This window comes from Cololabis saira, chromosome 14 (genome assembly GCF_033807715.1).
Source record: "Cololabis saira isolate AMF1-May2022 chromosome 14, fColSai1.1, whole genome shotgun sequence".
Classification (NCBI taxonomy): Eukaryota; Metazoa; Chordata; class Actinopteri; order Beloniformes; family Belonidae; genus Cololabis; species Cololabis saira.
In genome coordinates this window covers 28,023,418-28,042,188 of record NC_084600.1, presented here as the reverse complement: position 1 = coordinate 28,042,188, position 18,771 = coordinate 28,023,418, and the positions used below count along the sequence as shown (strand labels likewise).

At 40.2% G+C, this 18,771-nt stretch overlaps 1 protein-coding gene across 2 annotated transcripts; it reads right to left on the bottom strand.

Moving 5' to 3' along the window:
* Positions 1-341: 341 nt before the first annotated feature.
* Positions 342-17,982, bottom strand: tmem248 (transmembrane protein 248). Of its 2 annotated transcripts, none has more exons than XM_061740301.1 (7): positions 17,661-17,982; positions 10,174-10,332; positions 8,928-9,216; positions 4,621-4,771; positions 3,584-3,767; positions 2,554-2,697; positions 342-734 (listed from the first exon to the last, which is right to left on the bottom strand). In XM_061740301.1, exons 1-7 carry the CDS (start codon positions 17,661-17,663, stop codon positions 714-716), a joined length of 951 nt encoding a protein of 316 aa, XP_061596285.1. In that variant the 5' UTR covers positions 17,664-17,982; the 3' UTR covers positions 342-713. The 2 variants fall into 2 exon arrangements, with proteins under 2 accessions (XP_061596285.1, XP_061596284.1); XM_061740300.1 differs by having other exon boundaries at positions 2,516-2,697; positions 17,661-17,980.
* Between the last annotated feature and the right edge of the window lie 789 nt (positions 17,983-18,771).

Below are 18,771 nucleotides of genomic sequence, written 5' to 3'. Positions count from 1 at the left end.
TTTAGCTTCCAGTTAAACAGTAAAGCCTATTGGGATCAAATCTGAGATGATGGGGTCATTATGCTCCGATACTGAATTCCACGTGCGTCACCACAGACAGAATGATGATGTGTTAAATATGCCCGTTGATTCTCCTTCCTGATAAAAACTGAGGGGACAGAATTTTACCAAAATATGAGACGCATCTGCAACCATTTCTGTGTTTTTTACAAGTTCATTTGAATCAACATGCTCAGACATTGTGGTCCAGGAAAACAGCCGGCTTTGAGATATCTTAACGTTCAGAGGGTAAACTCAGCAGAAATGTGTGTTAAATGCCAGAAAATGACCAAAATGGCTGAAAAAAATAAAAAATAAAAAGAGACATCAGTGTGGAACTTGTGAATGTGGACTTCTGCTTTGTTTACATACTGCATGTTCTAGCATGGCACATAGGGACTCGGGCAGAAATAATAACTCAGAAAGAAAGAGGTTTTGCACAGAATATCAGAGTTCCTACAAATATTTACACCACAGATACAGGCACTTGTATATCTTTGGTTGGAGAAACCCAACATTGCGAGAGTAATGCATTCACAGAGCTTATGTGTCCCTTATTGTATTTCCGGGGTTCCCGAGGCAACTGGGATGTACATTTATTTTTCTTTTTTAAATCTTCCATTTCTCCAGTTCGTCCTTGTTACAGGTAACTCCTGCCGGCGCTCTCCGTCTTTTTAATCCTCTGACAATGCCACCTGCAACACAAGATGTGCGTTTTAGTGCCAGTTACCATCACGTGACGATAAACACATCAACAATTACCGAACATGCAGGTCACTTGCATGTTCACCTGACCGCAGGGGAATGCAACGCAACAGAAAAGATCCCTCTGAGTTCAATTAAAACTCTCCGTAGTAACAAAATAACAGAAGAACGTGAATGTGAAGGTCTTGACAGGAAAGAATGACACATTTCATGTTTCATGTCGGTTAGAAAGTGGCTCAGAAGGTCTTTATTCAGTCCTGCTGCTTATATTTGACATCGATTTACCTGAAACACTGTAATGTTCTTTGATAATTTGTCAAACTGTTTCAGAGAAGTGAAAAATGTGACTAAATGAAGGTAAGAGCCTCCCATTGGATAACTACTGCATGGATGATTATGTTTAATTTATTGTACTCTAACTCTTGTATCGAGGAGCTTCTTCCATGTCAGAGGACACTTCCTGTGGCTGTGGAAAAGATGTTGATGTGTTTAAGAAAGGTTAAACTATTGGCATCAAGCAAAGAAATCATCTAAGGAGCTTGATAAACTTCTGGAAGGATAGAGGGGAACCATCAGCCTCCAGGAAGAGATGTGCTCGGATAAAAAAATCTTGAGTTATGATGATCAGCAAACACTTAACGTTTATTGAAGTCAAATCGTTAAGAAAACAGCAGCAGAACTCGCGGCCCTGTCTGATAGTGGATGTAAGAGCATTTTCAAGAGGCTTCAGTTTGCTAGGGAGCATAAAGATTGAACCCTGGATCCATGGAAGGAGGTCATGTGGTCTGATGAGTCCCGATTCACCAAGATCTCCAGTGATGGGCGCATCAAGGTAAGAGGAGAAGCAGATCAAGTGATGCTCCCATCATCCCTAGTGCCTACTGTACAAGCCTGTGGGGGCGGGGCTATGATCTGGGGTTGGTCAGGTCTAGGTTCAGCAACGTTATGAGGTCAGCTGACCTGAAGGTACTGAACCACCAGGTTCTTCCATCGATAGATTTCTTCTTCTTCTCTGATGGCACGGGTGTGTTCCAGGATGACAATGCCAGGATTCACCAGGCTTAAATAGTGAAACGGTGTTTCTGGGAGCGTTAGACATCACTTTCACATGTGGTTTGACCTGCAGAGTCCAGACCTGAACCTCATTGAGAATCTTTGGGACAAAAGTCAAAACTTAAAGTGACAAAAAAAACCTGCAAATAAGGAGCCAACCAACATGCTTTGTAACACCTACTATCAGGCTTAAACATGAAACATTTGAACAACGAGGATGGACAGGATCACAGATGAGTACATCAGAGGTACAGCACATGTTAGATGGAGAAAAAGTCAGAGAGGCCAGAGCCAGATGATTTGGATATGTACCAATGTACAGAAGAGGGATAGTGAATATATCAGTTGATGGATCTGATGTTAGAACTCCCAGCAGGGAGGCACAGAGGAGAACCAAAGAGGAGATTTATGGACGTAGTGAAAGACGACATGAAGTTAGTTGGTGTGTGAGAATAAGATGCAGAAGACGGGGTTAGATGGAGACGGATTATTCGCTGTGGCGACCCCTGAAGGCAACAGCCGAAAAGAAAAGAAGAAGATCAAACCCGATGTGCACATCTATTGTAATGTTTAGGTTTTACTTATGTGCCAACATAAACAACCAGCACATGGTGGTGCAAAGTAATCATGTCAATTAGCAGAAAAATCAGCAGTGTGATTGATTTGTGTCTTTGACCGATCACTGGTCAAACAGATGCTCGGCTGAGGCTGGAACTACCTGTTGAGGTCAAATAGCACTGCTGATGTCTGTTGTACCTTCTCAGGACAGTAGTCGGGATTGCTTTGTCGCACTTTGCCAGGCCGCCCTTTTATGACTGCATAGCAGAACATAGTGATGACCATGACAAACAGGAAATAGCTCGTGTGCATCAGGTGGAGGTTGATGAGAGAGCGATCATCCTGTTGGAGAAAGAGTTTAACACAAAGATCAATATCATTCAAGGGGTCGGGGGGGTTAATGCTCTGGGTCTCTGAAAAGTGCCTAGAGACAATCTGTATTGTAACATTTTCTATTAAAATGAATTAAACTGAAAGGTGTCTGGAGGTGTGAACGTGCAAACTCTCACGTAAAAAAAGAAAAAAAGCAAACACTGGTCCTTATATAAATGTAGGTCTCGGTCTGCTTCAAGTGAACCAAAGGCAGGAAGTCGACTACAATGCAGGGCATTGTGGGAAAACATTCAAACATCCAAAATGTTCATTTTGTTTTACAAAGTACAGTGTGAAACCAAAGCCCCTTCCTCCGTTACTGAGTTTCTTCTCTTTCATCATGACTCTTTTGAGTCTCTCAAGCCTCCTCTACCTTGACGTCTCCTGCGGATCTGCAAGCTGGTTTCATTAGTGTTGACGTGTGACAGAGCAACAAAGCGATATGGAGTTGTTGCAACAGAAGATTGGGGTCACAAGTTACTTTGGATGATTTGAGAGTAGAACACAAGCTCCTTCTAACCAATGACGCTGAATGGAGAGATAAATTATATAAGCTTATACTTGAAATGTTGTTTTTATTACAACTTTCAAGTAAAGAAAACAGATAGTTAACTGTGGAAATGAAAACAAAATTTGCAACATCTGAAGACGCTTGCGTGAGAAAGTTTAATGGGAGGTTCTTAAACCGCAGACGTGTTCAGAGTAGGTTCATATTCACTGACGCAGGAAGCCGTGCACGCTCTCATGGCACAGCTGCCTCTATTCAAGCCAACTGAAGCACTGAAAAACAACTGGGAAGAAACTCTAACATGAAAACCATTTTGGCACTTGAAGGGAGTAAGCAGTGGTAACTCACATCTGGAACAATGACGGTAAGCTTAGGGTTGAGGGCGTGGTACACTTTGCCAATTGCTCCTTTGTAACACCAGAAGGGGTTGTAGTCCTGACTGTACTTGGTGTCCGAGTCACGGACAGTGGTGAACACCTTGTACCAGGATGTGGCGTTGGTGTAGGTCTCCGGCACGCAGTGTGGCGGCTGCCTGCAAAACACAACAGAAACCCCTTAACCAGTGTTGTCAAACTTTCACAATGTTTGGGTTAATGCTGGAAACTTGAAATAATTGCTGCTTTAGAAGCCCTAAAATGTGACTAATTCTAACCAGAAGGGGAAAAAAAAAAGACAGGTGATATAACTCGGAAACTAAAGGAGTACAAGGATGATTAATCAGGTTGCCTTCGAGGATTAATTAAATATTTTTGAGGATCTGATCACATGCATAAAATCCTCCAACAAAATGCCTCTACATCATTAAGGACAGTTCCTTGTACATATGTCTGTCGTGATAATAATTAGGACTCTACTCTGTTTGGGTCCAAGAGATCTGTGATCCTGAACTTCCTGTTAAACCTTATAGAGACCGGACTTTAAACATGGATGCCCTGAAAACTTTGATGAACAACATCAAAACTTTTGCACAGTGTAGTACATGACCAAAAGGGCATATTTTATTTAACATTAAAAAAAAAAAACTACAAAAAAATAATTCATGTTTGATATGAAACATTTAAGCTTGATGCAACCAAAGCGATCACTGTCAGTGACTGACTTGATGGAGCCAACACACATTATACACTGAAAAGATGGTGAATAACGTCAACTGTCGGCTCACTGTATGACAGCTTTTAGTCTCTTTAAAATAACAAACAACACTCCAACAAAAGGCAATATTGCTGCAGCTTTCAGCTTTCAATGCTGGTTCTTCCGTGAGTAATCCTTTCCCGTCTCCTCTCGTTTTGACTTCTAACAGACCACACGCACTAATAATCAAGGGTCCTTAACGTTACCACAAATATGTGTGTTTTCTCATGACTCGGGGAAGCTTTCCAACTCACACTGTGACTGGGAAGATATTGCTGGCTGCTGTGATGGTCATGCACGTGCTGAACACCACCTGCTCACAGTGGCCATGCAGGACACACTCGTCTGAGTTCCAGGATACGGGCAGAGTGAACGTGATGTTTATTTCTTCATGGGCTTCCCGGCCTGCAAACAATAAAACATGTTAGGATAATAACACTGCAGATTTTGTTGTTGTTTTGAGGCACTTTTAGAATTCTGTGAAATGCAGCCTGTAACATGTTTATTCATGGAGTCAAGCTGAATAATGAGCCTTTTTTTTTATTTTAGCTCAAACGGTGTAGATATTAAACATGAATTTAGCATAGCAGGAAGTCACAGGGAAGTGTAAGCAATTACATCGGTTGAAACATAAAACCACAATCTTGATAATAACTGACTGTGAGCTAATGCAATATTGATTAAACTGCAAGGGAGATTAAAAGATTACTGGATGAACAAAGCGGAAACTGCTGGAATCAGCTGAGTTTAGAAGTGTATATTTAGATGACATTTAGAGACAATTTAGCCACTAAATAAAAGTATTTCTATCCAGCAGTAGAGTATGATATCCAGTGAGCAGGATGCGGCTGATGACCTTGCTAAAAGTGGTCGTTCCATACACATTTTACATGTAGGAATTAATGAAAGTACATTTGCTGGGATTTCGGTGGAAGCTGTCAAAGCTGTGTTGCAGAGAGATGAGACGACTTCAGACTGCTGTTCAAAACAAGAGCACCATCATCTCTTACTGTCAGTGTTGCCTGAGTTATCCGAGTAAATGACAATGTTTCTCTCAGATTACATCAGACAGGGCCAACGTGCCTGGGCGATGATGCAACATTGCGGTTCTCGTTGCAGTTACACAAACAGACTTGAAGAACACAGTCGTTGCTTTCCTCAGTTAGATTGACAGCTGCGGAACATCGTTTTTAACTTAAGGTGGTAAAAAGATTTGTGTTAAAATTCAGATATAAATGTTGCTTTTCCAAAAAAAAAAATAGCATGTCTCATTAATGGATGTGCTGAATATTAATGGAATATTTAGCACATGTCAAATATTAGATTTGCCTAGGACATCTTTAATCAATATCTAAAATATTAATAATTGCTGCAAAATACCAGATAAAAATGGACAATTTTCACTTCGATTGGAATAATACTACTATGGCATATACTTCCGCTTCTGGAGCTGTGCAACAACTCTCCCTGCGAGTTCTCTGCAGACGCTGACAAGGCCACAGTTACTTCAGTCGTCTGGCAGTGGATTGGGTCCGCAGCCTCCAACATTGTGCTAACTGGCGCAGTGCTGTAAGGTTTAGCTGCTTGTAGCCCACGTAAAGGAGCATTAATGGACCTTTAGTCACCACAATGACAGACCCTGGCTTTGCAAGAAGCAAAGCTCAGGTCATTATTAAATTGATGATCATAATCTGCTGCTGTGGGAATCCAGTGTAAAGAAGTTCTACAGGGTCAATGACAACAATGTGGCAGAGGAAGACTGAGCTTTGGGGCAAAGCCACTCCACAAATCCAAAACACACAAACATGGCGGATCTGAGTCATTCCAGTTTTGCAGTACAAGTGTAACTCATTTAATTGGTTTTTATCAATTTAATTGGTGTAGTTTAGTAGCATTTAGTATTATTTTAGAGCAGTGTTTTGGGGGCTCCAAAGACTGAATGTGGTGATAGATTTATAGTTACAAAGGTGGAGTTGAATTGGTATTTCTTTTATCGTCATTTTTATCGTTATCGGGATAAATGCCAGAAATTATCGTGATACATTTTTCAATCCATACTGCCCATCCCTAGTACTGAGACAACAAAATGCAGTTAGTATTTAACCAGAAGTGCAAAGAAGCAGAAAGTGCAGAATGTACAGTGGTATAAAATAATGCAAAGTGAGCAGCAGTTTTGTAAACTCTGGCAACCTATGAAAGGATATATACAGTATGGAAGATATGTACAATACAGTAAAGTAGGGCTGGGCGATATGGACCAAAAGTCATATCTCGATATTTTCTAGCTAAATGGCGATACTCGATATATATCTCGATATTTTTTCTGTGCCTTAATTGGGGTTTTCCCCAAAGCATTATAGCATAGCATCTCTGTTAGCTTCATTTTTTTCTGAGGCAAACCCAGTCAGTTTTAATACAAAGCCTCGTGCCAAATGTACCACAGGTTCCTTTATTAACAGAGGTCTGCACAATATCAAAATGTATAAAACAAATGAAATAAAATAAACTGCCTGCATATATAGAATAAAAATGCTTCTTGAATAAAATAAAACAAATATCCCTTTCCTGCATAACAATTAAATTAAAATACACTGTGCAATTAATACAGTGTAGACAGTAACAGGCAGACTTTTCCACTGAGGTTGACAGTTGTGCAAATAACAAAACATTTGTGCAAATCTCAAATAAAACATTAAAGTCAATTTGTCACAAAATAAGCTATATCAAAATCATAAAAAAATGTAAATTTTTTTTTTTTTTTTAGAAATCGATATAAACGATATTGTCTCGTACCATATCGCGTTTGAAAATATATCGATATATATTAAAATCTCGATATATCGCCCAGCCCTACAGTAAAGTAGTAAATTATGCTGAGACTATAAACATGAAAATATACAGTATAGTATAAAGAATATGTACAGTCTGATTAGAGACAATAAAAAAGAACAGCAGTTTGTTAAATAGCAGATGGTATTGGTTGTTTTTTTTTTGTTTTGTTTTTCTAACAGTCAGTGCAATGTTCAGGTGATTCAAGGTGCGTGGCGCGGTGCGTTCCCATCCCTCAACTCGGCTTTAAGCACCAGAGAGGCAAAAAAAGAAAGTATCTTTGCTCTCTACCTCTTCCACATTCCTCCAAAACTCACTTCTCCGCTCCCCATCCTCATTGGCAAGCAGTGAGGCAAGAAGTAGGAAATGAGACAGCTAGACCTTCTAGCTGTGAGGCGGCGGCACGACCAGCTGCGCCCCTTTTAAAAATCATACTCTTTTCTGATATTACGCCTGCTTTCCATACGATTCGTTCTAGTTTTGTGGGTTTCAGCTGTCATTTCCAGACATGTGCTATATATATATATATATATATATATATATATATATATATATATATATATATATATATATATATATATATATATATATATATATATATATATATATATATATATATAACTATAACTATATTTAAAAGACACCAGCAGCATCCTTCTTCTCACATTAGGCATTTCCATGTTTGTGCCAGTAAACATTTATTTCACATTTATTTGTTCACAAGTGTCTTTTTCACAACATCTTTTTAATCAGCCATCTAAATAAATAAATTGACCTGAGAGGCATCAAGAACAGACTGACCAGGCCTTTTCTGGCACCATCATTTCCATCTGCACAATTACATCCTATTGACCTAAGGATCACTTACACAGTGAAACTTTTTTTTAAATTATATATATATATATATATATATTTTTTTTTTTATCCCGATTTTTTCCCCATTTTATCACCCAGTGCTCCTACCTAAGTCAGTCCTTCTTACTTGAGGAGTGAACAGGCCGCATCTTTTCACCCAACAGGGTGGGGCTTCTCTGGCCGGAGGTAGCGCGTGGAAGGATCATGTTATTCCGGCCAGATCCTCCCCACCACATCTGTTCCCCGGTTGGCCAGAGGGGGCATGTGTAGCCCAGGACTGCTGCATGTTTTTGTGAGGGTAGCTCACATTAGCTACCATGGGAACACGGGGAGAACATGCAAACACAGAAACACACAGAAAGGCCCTTTCGCTCAAAGATTTTACTCCGAATTTGCTCAGCTGTTCTGGGGCATTTGAAATTCAAAACAACCGTCAACATGGTCATGTTCCGACGCACACAAATAAAACTGAATTGAATGGTTGGCAAACAGATCCTTAAACACCGGAGTGCAATAAACTGAAAGACACACAAGGGCCTAAAGAGGAGGAAAAGGTCTTTGTAAAATGTGATAAATTCAGCAATTAATTATTTGGTATTGAGTAATTCATTTGACAAAGCCGGTGGTGGGGATTGCGGCTTTGGGGTTTGCAGTGGAAATCCCTCCCTCTACTGAGACAGATTTATGAATGAATAAACAAAAAAGACAAGAGCTCAACATAGTGCAGGAGCTGTAGTAAAAGTTCACAAGCACATCCATACAGCCTCCAACACACAAACATTCAAGATCAGTAAAATATAACTAATTAAAAACGGTTTCGGCTCGTTTCTTTTTCCACAGGCTACAAGACTAGGTAAAGTCTTTAAAGAGAACCTACCGGATAGGCCAACCTGCTGCCCCAGCACCGTGGAGTACAGATGGGTGATATTGCGAGAATACCCTCCGAACGGGCGCTGGGGGTCCAGCGTGAGGGTGATGGGGACTGAAATGTTGATAGGCCCCGAGTCGTCCAGCAGCAGGGGAGCCTGGGTGCTGGAACGGGCCTGACCGCTCGTCACAACCATGCTCTCTGGCGTCGTCGACTCATTCAGGCCGTGCTTTATCGTCTCATTCTCTGACACGCAAAAGTCCAGCTCGTTGAAACGCAACAGAAAGGTGTTCCAGTCCTAAGAAAGACGACTTGTTCTTAACAAAAGACCTGACAACACAATGCTGACAGAAACTTGAGAAAAAGACATGCTTGCCACATTATATTCATGTTGCTGCTGACAAACCATTAACCTTCACTGCCAGCAGCCTCTTTGATTTGCATGTGTTACCTCCTCACTCTTACCAAAGTTTGATTTGTCAATTTATTTTAGGACAATGTTGATGAAAAATTGCAATTTAAAATCAAAAAGTTGATTTCCTGTGGGCATATGTACACACATACTGTACTGCAGTCAGGACCGTATCTTTGTAATAGGCTACTGAATTTGTTTTGCGTCACCTGCTTCCAGATTTAAATGTAACCTCTTTCTTTCCATCTGCCCTTCCGAGTCCAAACCACTTCCAAACCACTGAAAATGGTTGTTTTTACAAAGCAGATCTCCGTTGCCATTGGCATCAACCGGAACCTGTAATTCCTCCATGCACTTGAATGAGTAGAGCCACGCTGGCCACGTGCACAGTTGGACAGTGGCGTGGAGGGGGTGGAGCTGTCCGTCTTGCGTGTTTTAGATGTTCACCTACTTTCACACACCTGGTTCAAATTAGGGGGCAATTTACAGACTTGTGTCGACCTTGATGACAAGCTGATGGTGATCCAATCAGGTGTGTTTTAGTACAGAAACATCTAAAACATGCAGGACAGGGGGTCTTGATGACCAGGGGGTCTTGAGGACCAGGCTCGAAGACCACTGATATAGAGGATAGATAAACCTGGTTCACGAACGGTTCTATTAAAATGAGCTAATTTTAGTCTGACAGACCAAATTAAGTGAGGCATAAATTATGTTGTTTTTGCAAATACATCCTTGTTGCATAAATCAGGCAATAGAAGTAAAAGGCATCTAATCTCTGAGAAATACTTAAAAGAAAACAAATAATTAAATCTTGTAATGAAGTGTGTACTCTTGTCTTACCTCTGTCAACTCTGGAGACTTGATCTCCTTAATCTTAAAGAAATAACCGATGGTCAGGAAGGCGATGGCCACTGCACTGACACTGATCATGAAAATGACCAGAGGTGGACGGTTGTTGATGTAGCCCCTTAGGTTCTCTATAGGATTTAACAAGTACACCTGCATGAACACAAACACCAGTGGGTTAGTATCCTTAAAATACCATAAAAACTGATCAATCAAAAAGGCACAACCCCAGAAAGTGACAACAGCTGTCCTGACTAAAAGGGTTAAAACTTTAGTTCAATTACAGCATTTAAAACAGGATGTCTTCAAAGCTCTTTTTCGCTGTCAAGCAGTTGAACTACAAGTGTCTGCATCCATCATCGTTTCCAGTCATCGCTCCACTTTCGATTTAGATGGATAACAGGTGTAAAAACTAATGATTCCAGTTAAACAGCAAGTTTTCAAGTGCTTCCACACCTAAAATGCTGTAATCCACACAAGATCGCTTCCCCACTTGTGGTTCATTTCATCCAATTTGAACGCAGTAATTGTGCCCAACACAATCAGACAGACCCCATAATAAGGCATGATAGAATCAAATGGTGTGAACATGTACCTGACCAAAATGTGATTTGAGGGTTTTGATACTGTGGGATTATCTGTACAACTAACACGTGCAAAATCCTGCCCCGTTTTGTTAATGTGCCTTTGACTACTTTTACAACGTTCCTCTCCAGACATAACCATAGTTCACTTAAAACCTGAGTTTCTAGCAAGAATAATCAGCATAACCCACATAATGAATCACTTGTATGACAACTAACCCCTTTAGGTTTACCATATTAAGCAGGACAAGCAGCACGCCGGCATATTCGCCAATACAGGATCTTCCTGTATTTTCCCTTTCAGAAGCATCTGATCAATTAGCTGTGAGGCCCTTCTTGTGCGATTTGAAGCGATCCATTTTAGTACCATTATATTTTTCTCTATTAAAAAGGAACTTAACCAAGCTGAAAACAGTACAAACTTATCCCATGATGTGGACCAAAGCATCTTAAGAAACGCATGAAAGCATCCTTAAAAACAGCACTCAATATTAACCATTAGTTAGCGGATTATTTCTACACTAACGCTGAGGACTGCTTATAACCCGATGATAACTACTGATATGTTATTAAAATACCCGACTCATTTTGTTTAAGGTTGCATCGTGTGAGGATAATCATTTGTATAAGTGGAGATCAATGCATCTGCAGGTAGTCAATAGACATCAATAGACAGATTGTGCCAATGCAATCTAACAGCTGAAAAAGAAAAAAGGAAATAAATGTTCACAAGTGTGTACTTGAGATAAATACATATTTTTGATTTTTGAAACAAGGGTGTGATTGAACAGGTATGTAGTGCTCAAAATAATAATTTAGCGATGTAGTCCTGAATGCTGGTAAGTTGAACATGTTGACAACCAAATGCAACACAGCGTGTCTGGTATTGCTTGTAGTGTGGGTGCATGATTGGCAAAATTTCCTGCAGACACCCAGTATGGCAGGAACAACAGTCCAGGTGATTTTGGTCTAACCGGTGTTAATGTTTAACAAATGCTGTCAAAGCACCAGCAAAGCACCTGTAAAAAGTCTTTTAACTGTTCCGTCTACATATGTGTGAACCCATCTGGGCTGTGTGTAGGAAGGACTTAACCTCCAGGTTTGAAAATCAAAGCAAATGTGGAAGTATCTTAAATCGCTGTCTTTTTTTATGCCCAACAGGGGAAAGCTTCTCTATTCCCATTTCAAAATGACCCATTTCTTCTCTCATTACCCCAGTAAATGTTTTCTTAATGAGCTGATGCTCTCAGTCACTTTCAAGTCATCATCATGTGTTTCATACCTTAAATAGGGCCAGAGGGGGCATAAGACTTTGTCCTTGTTTGTAAAAGTGACAGACGGGATCATAAAAATGCCATCGGTAGTCATTATTACCCATCATCACTTTGAATTTTGTCATTTATGCCAAGAGGACATATCACATTAAATAACATTTAATTTTCAGAAACCAGCTAAATACAATAAAAGGTTAAAAAAAAAAAAAAAAAAAAAGGAACACTGCACATATTATGCATTCATAAGCCCATAAGAAAAGATATGATCTAAAACTGAGCGTGCTCTAATTCTTAATGGCATACATGATCCTCCAAACATTCCTCCAGGTCTACATGGGCTTAAAGTGGGAATTGACTTGTATGTAATCAAATGCATCGAGGGATACAACTACTTAGAGGCAAATATCATTAGGTTTTGTAACTTTGGTTCGGACTGCTCGGGCCGAACATTTTAGTGAATACAAATGGAAATCGCAGGCTGCAATGATCGTTCAGATTATGCGACGTGTTTAATGGACCACTAAATCAAAGCTGCTCAACGGTTTTGCAAAGTGACAATGTTCCCCTTCTGTTAGAACTGCTCACCAATGAATAGTATGAATCTTCCCAAGTACTTTTCACACCATCCAATCAAAAATGCACCGAAGTTGGGGTAAACGACATTTAGCTGTGATCTTTAGAGAAACAGCCATTCTTCAACCAGAAAGTATAAATTAAACTTCAGGGACTTCTGCAGTAATTTCTTTGCAACACTTTGTATTTTAAAAAGAGGGATGTTTAGCTGGATAAAATGCTGCATTGAAACAGGGCAGGGCAGCACGGTGGCTTAGTGGTTAGCACTGTTGCCTCACAGCAAGAAGGTCCCCGGTTCGACTCCCAGCAGGGTCTTTCTGCGTGGAGTTTGCGTGTTCTCCCCGTGCTTGCGTGGGTTTCCTCCGGGCACTCCGGTTTCCACAGTCCAAAAAACATGCATGCTAGGTTCATTGATGATTCTAAATTGCCCGTAGGTGTGAGTGTGAGTGTGTCTGGTTGTTTGTCTCTATATGTGGCCCTGCAATGGACTGGGGACCTGTCCAGGGTGAACCCCTGCCTCTCGCCTGAAAATAGCTGGGATAGGCTCCAGCAGACCCCCGTAAAAAAAAAAATACTACAATTCAGTTTCCACAACAAAAACCAACACCACGGACCACTACTGACATTTAGGGAAGCAGCTCAAACTGCTGTACATCAAACATAAAAAGCCATGTGAAACTAGAGATGATGTTTGTGCTAACTCAGTGAAACAGACCATAATTTCTTGTGATGTTAACTATGGATTTGCATAGTATGGTGGGTGTTAGTGATGTCCCTTTGCCATTCCAATAAACAACCAAATCATATGTGTTCCTATTAAGTATATCAGAAATGTGGGTGTTTCGACACGGTGTACACACCCACCTGCCTCCCTGTGTACAATTTCACTAGCTACAATTCGATTAGCTTCCCCTAGCTTCCGCTGGCATGTTGAATGTTTTTCAGCTTCTGTCAGGAGCAAAGCTTCTTTGAAAGCGCAGTGGTCCCATTATTCCACGCTTTGGGTCACACTATTCCAAGTCAACGGAGAGCAGCACTGTTGACGCTGCCAATGCATATGTGTGAATAAGTGGTAACACCATGGGCAAAATAGATCGTAGCGGCACAGGGAAATTAAATTAACAACTTTGTTATCCACTTGTCAGCTAAAGACATTTGAAAACTTTATCAGAACTCTGGTAAAAAATATGGCCTTCCCTCTCGTACATGTTTAGTCAAATTATCCTTCAAGAGTGCAATCAAGGCAAAAACCTGACCCATAATGTGTCGCACAGTTTACTTCATTGATAATTACTTTTAGTTGCCTACAAATACAATTATTCCCCGTTTACCCTTGTGGGTAAATGCAGTAATGCCCCAACGCCTTAGATATCTAATGCAGAGTGAAGATGTAAGCATGACAATCCCTAGCTGAATTGGAATTACATTATTTGTGGGAAAAATTGCAATTAGCAATTTCCCCCTAAAACATTCATCCCCAATGCCTATTGTTTAGGACTTTTTTTAAATTCTGCACTGAAAAAAGTAGGACGCAGATTCTCCAACTGCTGTCTGCTGCATGTAAGACACCAAATACACAGCAGTGTTTCCCCTAGAATTTTTTTCAGGCCCGGTGGTACCCACCGAAAAAATCCTAAACAGACGAGGCGCGTGGGACGGCATATTGGACATGTAGCAATATAACAAAGTTTTACATTAAAAATCATTGTAGGCCTATATTGCTGAATGATATCACTTCAAATAAAAAATAAAAATAAATAAAGTTTAAATAAAGTTCAATGAAATAATAAGATTTAATCTAACCTTTAACCAAAGTGTCATGGGCCTGAAAGGTCTGACCCCATATGAGCATTAGGCACATCTTTTCTATATATTTCAGAGGGATCTCTATGAAAACCCTCTGGTCCTCTGGTCCTCTTTTAACGGCTGCTTGTGCTAACGGCATATGCCACAAAACATCCCTATTCACAATTGAGATTATATCAGTTATAAATAATTTAAACATTGTAGATTTGTTTTACCCGTTTTGTTATAACAGTTACATGCATTTGTCTTGGGAAAAATGAACCTTTAGTGGTTCTAGTGGAAAGACAATCTATTGTCTGTGTTATTTTCATCATTATTGCTTACCAAAAAAAGAAGCTCAATCAGAACAAAAATGTAAGCTAAACAACAAATTGGAAATTTACCATGGGGAGTGTGGTACAACCAAGGGCTGTATTTATGGTTATTAAGCCATTTGGGATCACAGCTAGATGTTTAAATGCGTTGTTTTTTACTGGGTCACCAGTAAAAAATTACAGTGTCAGCGAACCATAAATCAGCCTAGACGCTCATACATGGTTGGCGCTAGGACCCCGCGGACGCCTGGTGTCTCGTCGGGCTGTGTTTTCCTTCATGCTTCCCTGCAGCGTCTCATGCAAACACAAACACACGGACCTGCAGAAACATTTCTTTATATCATGTTGTCTGTCGCCCGCGATATTTTTTCTTTTTTTTTTGGCTAGCTACAAACTCTATACATCCCATAATATATTATAATATGACCGCGCTCTCAGCAGCGTTACTAGGCAACGAAGCAGGTTGACTCCCGTTGCAGAACAGCGCTGCGCAGAGGCTCCTAACGTAAATGATCATTGATTTTTTTTTTTTTTAGGCCTGGCGGGGGGTCTCGTTGGCCTGGCGGCCCCGCCAGGCCTATATAATGGTAGGGGAAACACTGCACAGAAATGCTTTACACAACCCGCTGTTCTAAAAAGCTGGAATATCTCTTAACTGCAGCTCCCTTTCCAAGTTCTGTTATCATGTCGGGAGATGGATCCCTATGTCTGCTTGTTTGTTTTTTAACTCAGAAGAACAGCATCTGTTCTAATGATTGTATAATATAATAAATTAATGTTAATTATGTAATAACTGGGAAAGGCATTTTGCCATGCTCTCACACTCTCTCACACACACACACACACACACACACACACACACACACACACACACACACACACACACACACACACACACACACACACACACACACACACACACACACACACACACACACACACACACACACACACACACACACACACACACACACACACACACACACACACACACACACACACACACACTGTAGACAGTATAAAAACAAAACCTGCCTCGCTGTCAAAGCTGCTCATCTAGAAGACTGACATCAACTGGTTTTTCAAGATGCTTTCCCAGAACTTGATGTTTCATCTGTATATTATTATTTCCTTTAAAACAGCCGACTGTAAAACTGAATACAGCTTCAGAGGGTCAAACAAAGGACTACATGGCACAGACGGTTTTTATTTAGGTTTTCAACTGATGCCAAATTATATATTGATATTTACTCAAAATGTTGCAGAGCCAACATTTACTGAATGGCTTTTACATGTTTCTACGAATCTAACATCTTCCATGTAGAGTATAGCAAGAAAGATAGTTTGGCCCGTTAAAACTTGTGTCACAGTTTCTTTACTAAATTATTTCCTGCAGGTTATAAAATAAATTGTACCCTGGGAGCGATGAACATATATGTTAATAACAAGTAAACAGTCGCTACCGCTGCAGAGTTCAGCTAGAACCCAAACATTACGGGGACAACAATAATCCAATGCATAGCAAGGGTTGCTGCCTACAAGACACGTTGTAATCGAGGCTTTTTGCGTTTGAGGCATAGCCTACCTGTCAAGTCTCCCGTTTTGGCCGGGAATCTACCGTATTTTATCCCTCTTTCCCGGCGTCCTCCGTATAAGTATTGTTCCGTTTTATAATATAATAATAAACAAAAAGCATTCCTGTCTCTCCAAACTGAATTGTCACTAACCTCGCGAGAACTGCCACCTGCTGTAGCATGGATGGCAGTTCTCGCGAGTTTAGTGGCAACACGGGAACAAACACGGAACAACAAATCAGAGATGGATGGATGTAACGAGAGAGGAAACATTTCTGCCCAAAAAAACAAAGACTTTGTGTAAATATCTGTAAAAATGGGAAACCGAATTTACTTTCCTAAAGAGGAGCAGGATGGAGCTCAGAAACATGCTACTGTGCCATCAGTCATTAATACGAGAGAGCCACATGAGTGAAAATGACAAATTAAAAGAACATGTAAATGTTTCACTTGAAGACAATCAATGTGTATATACACTGAAAATGTTTTAAATAAATACATATGCTTTAATTCCCTTTTGTGTTTACATTTAGGCTCTATTATAGGAATTACATAAATAGGAATGTCCACAGCATTTCAATGTCAACAAAGGTCACTATCAGATTCTGAGCATCTAGTTGTAGTTTGTAAGTGGTTGACAGGTAGTTATGTTAGATTTCTCTTAAATCTGTCTTAAAGTGTAAGATACTGGACCTCGGTTGGGCTGGTGGGACAGAAGGTGGCGGAAAATGTCCCTTATTTTTAAATCCAAAACTTGACAGGTATGTTTTGAGGACATTTGTTAAAACAGGGTTTATACAGCAATCCTTATGTTAAATTTAATACCTTTTTCACTACCTTCAGATTTAAAAAAAAAAAAACTGTCACAACATTAAGTGTTAATCACGGACATTTTAACATTAATACAGATTTTGAACTATAGAACACTATACAGAACAGATTTATAGACTCATTGATGTTGACCAGATGTTTCACATTTATTTCACTTTGTGAATGACAATAAAATAGACTGCTTAAAAGGTAAAAAATAATACCAATTTAAAAAAAATAATACCTCTGACAGTGAATTTAACACTTTTAATGGCCTTAGATTTGGCAATTTTCATTTATCACTTTTTAATACTTTTTAAAACCCCGTAAAAGGGAGAGATAACTTTCCAGCGTACAGGTGATGTTTATCTTTTGGGTAAAAGCAGGTGACACAAGCTGTCAACCTTGTAGCATGACGTGCTAACCTCTTGACTTTGACGATTAGGATGTGGCAACGACGTGTCAAAACACATTCTTTTGGGGGTCAACACGAAGTTTCAAACAGGCTGGCTATTAAAAACATGACACGAGTGGATGAATTCTCACCATTTTGCCTCCCTGCGGTGCTGGCCGGGACGCTGCGGGCCACAGTGAACACTTAGCTCCTCTGCTAGCTGAAGCTACTCCCTCTCCAACGAGACGCTGAGGAGCAAAAGTCTGAGCTCGACGGGGACAACGCGCACGCTCCTTCCCATCCTCTGCCCTCGCGTTTGCCGCACGCTCTCGAAGATTAATATATTTTGCATACACTCTGCAAATGCGTCAATAATGTACCTGGGTCCTCCCTGAAACCGACATGTAATGCGCGCAACCGCACTGCGTAGTGCAGCGGCGCGTCCCCGCGATCTCCGTCCAGCGTGCGCCCGGCGATGCGCGTTCACGCGCCGAGGATGGTTTTACTGGAGGTGTTGTACGTTGCTAGGAGACGTTCCCGTGCCCGGGAAGTGTTGGAAATGTGGATGGGAGCGGTTCACACAAGCACATCGGGACCTGGAGCGGACACTTTATATGTTTGTTTTTTTGTATTTATCTTATCAATTGTGTTTTTGTCAAGTTGCCAGTAGTCATGTTAATCATTTACGTGTTTGTTTGTATTTCGCAAGCGTGGATATGGAATTTCCGGGAGTATTTGAAGGAGTCGTGATGAAACAAAAATAAAATAACAGTAATGATAATTAGAATAACAGGATAAAGGTCTACATTTCTGGCTTAGTTCTGATCATATATTATTTTGTAAATTGAATTAATTAAGTTATTTTTAGCTCCAAAGATCGGTGGTTCACTTTTTAACTCGTATATGTACAGTACAGACCAACAGTTTGGACACACTGCCCCATTTGTTTGAATGAGAAGGTGTGTCCAAACTTTTGGTCTGTACTGTATATATTTGGCTATTGAACTTAATTACCCAAAAATCTCTTGTGTTTTGGTATACATAAAAATATTGGGATGATCAGTGCTAAATTATACAGCGGTTGCTCTGATGAACTCTTACAAATAACAGTCTCAGAGTAACCAAACACGTGCAATATATAAATCATCAAAATATAAATAAATCATCCAGCACCCCTCTTTAACATTCATGCTGCCTCACTCTGCTGCACCTCTCACTTTTTTATCACTTTTTTATTTCTTTTGTACAATTTTAATTTTTTAT

Bases quoted from the DNA above. Each gene is read 5' to 3' on its own strand.
- tmem248 (XM_061740300.1), bottom strand. The intron at 3,768-4,620 runs GTGAGTTGGAAA...TGTGTTTTGCAG, and splicing joins AATATCTTCCCAGTCACAGT to GCAGCCGCCACACTGCGTGC. The intron at 735-2,515 runs GTAGTTCCAGCC...CTTGTGTTGCAG, and splicing joins GTGCTATTTGACCTCAACAG to GTGGCATTGTCAGAGGATTA.